The following is a 7934-nucleotide window of genomic DNA, read 5'->3' as shown; positions in this document are numbered from 1 at the left end:
TTTCACATTTTTTTCTTGTTCTCTCCTTACTAGAGGTACATTTGCCTTTAAGTGGGAGGTTCTAGGAATGAAAGCACACCTATGCTTGTGCCACCTATGTATTCTCTACACTTCACTACACTTACAATACCCTCACACTTGTATGCTGCAGGTGGCAAGATCCGCATACTTGTACACTGTTAATGACAAACACCCATCATTGTCACTTCATTCTTTATTTTTTCAATGACTAATGAATAAGGGAAATCCGGTCATACACTAGAATTATTGGAGTTCCCACATCTTGAGTCTCTCACTCTCTTGCTACATCTACCATAGCTCACACCTCCCTTGCTTTTGCTTGCTTGTGCTCCCACTCAGGCTTTTCTCCTTTCATGGATAGAGATAATGGTTTCTCCTTTTGTCTTGACTTGCAATGCTTGAAAAAAACTCCAATGATTCACCCCTCCTTCCACCTCGAATTCGGCCAATAGTTGAGCCTTACATCATTAGGCTGGATAGTAATATCACTAAATTCAACATTTCACTGTCCACTCCTCTGAGTCTCTCCCTTCATGATGGAATGCACAAGCATAATGTGTCATTGCCTCATAGAAGGTTGTTAAGTTGGTGAACAACTAATTTCCTAGTTGCTGAGAGCAGCAATGACACTACTATAGTTTCATGCACGTATTGACATGGCCCTGCCTGCTATCAGTTTGCTACATGCATGCAAGTTCTTATATAAGACTACAGTAAGGGTCCATGGATGATGTAAAAGAACATGTGCAAACTGCTCAAAAAATTTTAAAAATAAACTTTTGCACTTGCAATATCTTGGGTAGCATCGAGCCTTACCTGATCAAGAAAATTTACCCGTGTTTGACACTGAACATACAATACAACAAGAAGATGCAAGAAGTTGGGAAATTTTGCTTCAAGGTAGCACAGAGCCTTACCTGACCAATAAAATTTACCCCTGTTTGAAGGGTGGTAATGTCTTCAAGGTAGCACAAAGCTTTGCCTGACCAAGAAAATTTACCCCTATTTGAAGGGTGGTATTGCCTTCAAGGTGAAGGCACTTGATTAAATCTCCACACACACAAGTTTTGAGAATGTTTCAATTTGTAAACAGTTTTCAAGAATAGCATACGTATACACTGTTCATATTAGTATACCCTTACCTTTCATCTCACTTATTATATTTGTAGCCTCTGTCCCCCTACCAATGGCAGCATAATAATTTGATAACATTACATATGGTGTAGGATTACTTGGATCCAAGTCCATGATACGTTTGGCAATAACTTCTGCTAGTTTCATATCCATATTATGCCGGCATGCACCAAGCAAGGCTATCAATGACACAACTCTGGGTTGAAAAGGCATCTTCTGTATCAGATTCTCTGCTTCAGCAAGTAAACCTGCCCTTCCATAAAGGTCAACCATACAATCATAGTGCTCCACAGTAGGAGAAATTGCAAAATCTTGCTTCATGGAAGTGAAAAAGTAACATGCTTCATTCACTAAGCCACCATGACTACATGCAGTGAGGATACTCATGAATGTCACTTCAGTTGGCACAATTCCTTCACGCTGCATTTGAGCAAACAAACACATACAATCCTTTCCATGCCCATGTTGAGCATGTACTGCGATAATCAGAGTCCATAACAACAGATCTTTCTCGTCAACACTATCAAAAACCTTCTGTGCAGCATGCAAACTGCCGCATTTACCATACATATTAACAAGTGAGGTGGCCACAGCATGATCCAAATCCAGACCAGTCCCCACAATGCTTGCATGAATATGTTCACCTTTCACTAACTCTGAGTAATCAGCACATATCTCAAAAACAATTAAAAGCGTTGGTTTAATTGGCTCTAGGCCACTTAGGTGCATGTCCTCAAAACATTGAATGGCTTCTTTGCTTTTACCATGCTGGAAATAGACTGTGATCATAGCAGTCCAAGATCGCACATCATGGTGGGATATCCTTCGAAAGGTGTCAAGTGCATCCTCTGTGCTGCGAAGCTTGCCATATGTGCTCAACAAAGCGTTCCCTAAAGCGGTATCTGAGTCAAACGCACTCTCTACCATATAGCTATGCAGTTGGAAAGCTGTCTGTATTGTACCATCAGAGGTGCATGCATCCAATATGCTGACAAAGGTTACCTTATCAGGTGATACCTCCTCCCAGTACATCTTGTCTAGTATTTGTAAAGCACACTTCCCCTTGTCCAGTTGAGTATACAGTGCGATGATACTATTCCAAGTAACCACATTTCTCTCTGGCATTTTGTCAAACATCTGTTGAGCAGCTTCCAGACTACCACATCTCCCATACATATTCATGATAGCAGTTGACAAAACAATATCCAAGTCAATTGCAAAATTTAAAATGTAACTGTGCAGTAACTCTCCCATAGATAGCACTGCCTCACTGGTACATGCATCCAACAGTGCTATGAAAGTGACCCTGTCAGGGATCAGTCCCTCCTGTTGCATATCCAAAAACAGCTGGAATGCCACCCTGACATGTCCATTCTTCACATAGCCTCCTAAGAGAATATTCCACGAGATTAGGTTCTTGTTTTGAATACTGTTAAAAGCACTATGTGCCGCTTCCAAACTTCCACATTTCATGTACATGTTCATAACAGCGGTACCGAGGACTACATCTAAAGATGATGTGGCATTTGAACAACTCTGCAATTTTTTGCCTTCAAACAAAGTTGTATTGTTGTCACAAGCGGAAAGACTATTGATGAAGCTTACATTATCTGGCAGTACACCTTCCTGCTGCATTCTATCTAATAACAAGATGGCCTTGTCATTCAGCCCAAACTTCACATGCATTGCAATCATTGAATTCCAAGTAATCACATTTCTTTCACACAGCTTTTCAAACACAGTGTGCATATCCTGCAAGCTACCACAGTTGCCATACATGTTAAGAAGTGCAGTTCCCAAAGCAACCTCTAGCTCCGATCCCTTTTCAAGAGCATAGAGATGAATTCGCTTGCCAATGTCAAGGGCTGTACAGTCTATACATGCAGACAGAATGCCAAGGAAGTTAACCTGGTCTGAAAACTCCCCCTCAATTTGCATCTGACAAAAACATTTCCATGCATCTTCCCTGAGATCTGCTTGTACAAATGCACTAATAAGAGTTGTCCATGTAACTACACTCCGGACATGCATTTCATTGAAGACCTTGCAAACATCCTCCAGGCTTTTGCATTTAGCATATAGGTTAAGCAGGGCATTATATACAATAAGATCTAATGCAAAAGTGCTTCCGATCATGCGTGAATGCAGGTGCTTTCCATCAATAATGGAAATTTGGCATGCACAAATGGCACACGCAATGGTATATTTGTCAGGTAAAATCCCCTCACACAGCATTCGATCAAACAAAGTAAGGCCTAATCGGCCATTCCCTTGATGTGCATATGCCCTTATCAAAATGTTCCACATAACGACTGTCCGCTCATGAGCGGCTGCAAACACTGTCAATGCAGTCCCGACAGCCCCACAGCTGACATACATTTGCATGAGGAGTCTCTGAATAGATGATATGTGTTCCAATTCATCTTCGACGACAAAGCTATGGACAATCTCGCCATGCAACAGTGCCCTTGTTTTTGCACACCATTGCAGCAAGGGAATATAGTTGGCAGCGTCCATCTTGATGTTGTGCTGAAGGGTGTGGCTCAACATATTGTCTGGAGGTCGAAAAATAGTACACACTTCCGCCTGTATGACCCGGTTGGGCGCATGCAACTGAAAATCAAGCCTATCAGGGTGGGAAAAGGCCGCAGGCACCACCTACAGGTATGCGAGGGCGAGAGCGAGAGCGAGGGTGTGCATTCTGTGTGTTGAGTTGAGATCCCCGGATCCATGATGAGAGACTGTGTCGGGAGGCTACCTGCCCTGAGGGAGAACCTTAAGGCTAGGGCCATGGAAGGACGCGAGCCAAGCATTGAAGGATCCTCACGCGCGGCCATGGCGTCCGAATCAACGAACACCTCTCAGTTCATGCCAGTGCTCTGCGTGTGTGTGTGTGTGTGTTTCCTTTTTTTAAATTAATAAATCGAATATGCGAGAAATTGTATGGTGTGGTAACTGGTATTCATTCACTAGAGGATACCGCCCACGAATAAACCCCTTTTTGTGTGCTTTCTCTCGTTCTCTAAATTTCACACAAAGCGTCTCACTCTAGCACCATTCTATAACATGCTAATCAGTTGCATGTCAACCCACGATGCTACTGTCGCATTGATGTTATTCTTTCTACAATGTTGTGTCTGACCATCAGGCACCTAGTTGCTACCTTGTGAAGATTACACCTCTGTGCAAAAACATGTTCATTAAAATGACACAAACATCATGACTCTGTGCAAAAGCCTGTTTGAGGGGAACGCTATCCCACATAGGCATCGAGGTGGTAGATGTCACAAACCAAAAGGGTCATACCTAGCCCAGAGCCCACATCATTACCCGACACCCCTAACCCAAATGTGGCCTAGCCACAATCCAAGTGTTTATTTCATTTTTAATTTTTCACATTAACTACCTATTGTGTTTAAATCAATCACTTATTGTTGACTACAACCTTAGGTAGTCGCCAATTTCTAAGAGTAAAACACACTAGCATAATAAAGGTTCACTATCTCTATGTGCGATTTGAAAACAAAAATAACAACAATAAGAAAATTGAAATGGAGGGTTTCACTAAGAGAATCCAAGAAGGGAATAACATGACTATTCAAGAACAAATCATGACATCTTTAAATATACTTATGATTCAAGTAAGCAACACTAATTAAGCTTTGTTGTCCCTATTAGACAATCAACAAAACCAAGAACAAACCAACCATTGGAGCTTTGTATATATCCAAAGGCATTCCCAAGTCTTCCTACTGGGACGTACTAACATGGATATACCACTTCAAAAATGTAGGAGTATATCATGGATGGTCAAATAAAAGAAAAGCACATGAGATATGAAAGGTAATAGAGGGTATTACCGCAACATGATATACTTAACAAAATAATAATAATAAGTTAAATTGGGCCAATTTTAAGAACTAATTGTTGGGGGTAAAGGTACTTGTGCTTAACCACCTGTATATTCATTACACTGACAATATCCACATACCTATACACTCCAAGTGGCGGGCATCCATCACTGTTACTTCATTCTTTATTCTTTCAATGACATTTAAATAAGGGAAAGTTGTTCAGTACATATTGTGATTGTTTTAGTTCCCACATACTATATCTCTCTCTCTTGCCCTCTTGCTCCATCTGTCATAGCTCTTGGTTTCACTTGTGTACTCCCACACAAGCTCTACCTTTCAACTGGTATCAAAGCTAACCATTCAAGAAGCTTCTTCATCCTTTACTTCAGCCCAAATTCAAATCTTCAACTCAAGGTTTCTTAGTAGCCATTATTACTTCCTCTCAAGGTATGCATTGAGTCTTTTCTTCTTCCAGCTTGTTCCATCTTACTCCATGCTTGTTGAGAAGCTTTGCAAGGCTTAGCAAGTCTTGTTGAGTGCTTATTGAGTTGAGGAGCAGCCATTTTATCCATTTTGAGTGGATATAGAGCATGCTATAGAAGTCATGGACAATTATGGTAGCTTAATAGCATTATCGTATTTTGACCATAACTTTTGCATACATTATCGATTTTAGACATTCAATTGATTTTGTACACTTTTCTAGTTCTCTATTTCACACAGAACAGAACAATTCTGGTTTGGACAGCAAACAATAAATTTCATAATGTACGTTTGATGCTTCAGGGATATTATTTTGGTGCTCGGATGGTATGGTTACGCTTTTAGAACTAAATTGAGCTTGGAATAGCTCAAATTTCACTATTATTTTAGTGTTGTAATAACATAGCAGCAAGCATTTATTATTAGTGAAACGCTTATGCATAATGCTCGTTGATGCTTTATGGGATACTCAGTGGATGTACTACTACTTTAGTTGTTATGTATACTTTTTGATATGCTATGGCATGCTTTTGAGTTGAGGTTTGGGCTTCGTTACATTGATATTGACTGTGGTTACATGCCTTAGTTACTTCAGTAGCTTACATAGTTACGAGCTTGAAGAATCTATTGGGTTTTATGCTCCCGGCTTATACTTCATGTATCTTGGATACTCAAATGTCATGTACTTGATGTTTTGAGCTTACATTGCTCATTTGGCATTCTATTTTGTTTCAATGGGAGTTATCTATGCTACTTGTTAAGACCTTGGGACACTTACTTCATGTACATGCTCTCTCATGGATGCAGCTACCCTACAATGGGCTAATTTGATTGCTTACTTTGGACCTAGCACTTATGTTGCTATTAATGATATTTATATGCTTTTAGGTTATGTATTGAGCTTTACTCAGTGGGGTTATGCATTTGGCAACTCTCCTCTCTTTACCCTAAGATCTCCTATGTGTATGATGTCTATGGCTACCACATGTATGGTTACAGACACATTGTAATTGTGATAACCTTCAATGTTGATTGTTCTCGATCTTCCTTTCTTGGTTGCTCACAATTGATTGTTAGCATATTGTTATAGTTTATTATAACAACTTGTCATTTTAGTTTTATGTATTCTATTTGAGGGCAGTCACTTAGATTTGATAGTTACTTAATTATAGTTTGTGGATAACTCATCCTTTTGGTAGTTCTCTTGCTCAGCCCAACCTTGATTTGGTAATGATTTTGGGATTATTTTGCTATCATTTACAAAAGTCTATTTGTCTTGGATTTTACTTTTATCTCTTTCATTGGAATTACAACTATTGGAAGGCACAAATCTAACATGTTCTAGTATAGAAATTGTCATTGGAATTACAAGTTGGATAACACAAATTACAGCTATTGGAATGCACAAATCTAGCATGTTCTAGTATAGAAATTGTAGATTAGGCCATTGAGACATGAGGGTGTAAAGCCCGAGCACTTTGATATAGAGGATTGGGCTAAACTGGATGAGTTATGTAAATCTACAATCATTTTGTCAATCTCTAAGCAAGTCTACTATAATGTTGTCTTTAACAAGTAAACTACTTATACTAGTTATGGATAAGATTCACAATATCCATGATAAGCTCACCCCTACCCCTCAAATGTATTGGTTGAAGCAACTCATGGACCTCCATATGAAGGAGGGGACTTCCATGTCTACCCATTTAGATAAGTTTCATTCTATTTTCAGCCACTTGTCTTTACAAGAAGGAAATAAATTTAAGGACAATCTTCCTCCCTTATTTTGGTTGGTTACATTGCTTAAGTCATGGGACACATTCCATACTACTATATGTGCTAATATGCCTACTAATGGGCTGAAATTATAGGATGTAAAGGGTACGCTCTGGAATGAAGAGGTTAATGGAAAGAATGTTGATGCTTCTCACACCTCGCATGCTTTGACAATTAGAGGTAATAATGGTAGGAGTGGTAATGATTGCCATGGGAGAGACTCTCTGGAGTCTTGTTCTCAGTCACATAGATAGTCTCACAATAAGTCTTGTGGTCATAAGTCCGCATTGACTTGTCACTATTGTGGAAAGCAAGGTCATATTCAGCCATAGTGCCATAAAATGCACGATGACAAGCACAAGGAAAAGGGAAATGATAAAGTGCAAGAAAAGAATAATGATTGCAACATTGTCCCTAGCAAGTCTAGTATCAAGATTGAAGAGATTAATGGTGTACTGACTAATTTCGATGATGACTACATACTTGCATCTTTTTCTCTTGATGTTTTTAAGTCGAGTAATGCCTCGTTTACCCATAGTCAATGTTGACTGCTTCATTCAAGGGTGTCATTTCATGTCACCTCTCATCTAGAGTGGTACCACCCCTATTGCATCATAACAAGATTTGTCAGATTGATGGCATTGGATATTGTTGGTATTGGAGATA

At 39.6% G+C, this 7934-nt stretch overlaps 1 protein-coding gene across 1 annotated transcript; it reads right to left on the bottom strand.

Annotated features, from left to right (window-relative positions):
- Window positions 1-211: 211 nt before the first annotated feature.
- On the bottom strand, window positions 212-4049 carry LOC148009645 (pentatricopeptide repeat-containing protein At2g03380, mitochondrial-like). The gene has a single exon (XM_087673245.1). It carries the CDS (start codon window positions 3703-3705, stop codon window positions 1144-1146), a length of 2562 nt encoding a protein of 853 aa, XP_087529371.1. The 5' UTR covers window positions 3706-4049; the 3' UTR covers window positions 212-1143.
- Between the last annotated feature and the right edge of the window lie 3885 nt (window positions 4050-7934).

The sequence above is a fragment of the Lygodium microphyllum genome, chromosome 30 (genome assembly GCF_053477565.2).
Source record: "Lygodium microphyllum isolate KBCC chromosome 30, Lygodium_microphyllum_v1.1.10, whole genome shotgun sequence".
In the NCBI taxonomy this organism is placed as follows: domain Eukaryota; kingdom Viridiplantae; phylum Streptophyta; class Polypodiopsida; order Schizaeales; family Lygodiaceae; genus Lygodium; species Lygodium microphyllum.
This window is presented reverse-complemented; position numbering and strand designations above follow the sequence as displayed.

Coding starts and splice junctions, on each gene's coding strand:
- LOC148009645 (XM_087673245.1), bottom strand. CDS start 3,705: ATGTTGAGCCACACCCTTCAGCACAACATCAAGATGGACGCTGCCAAC.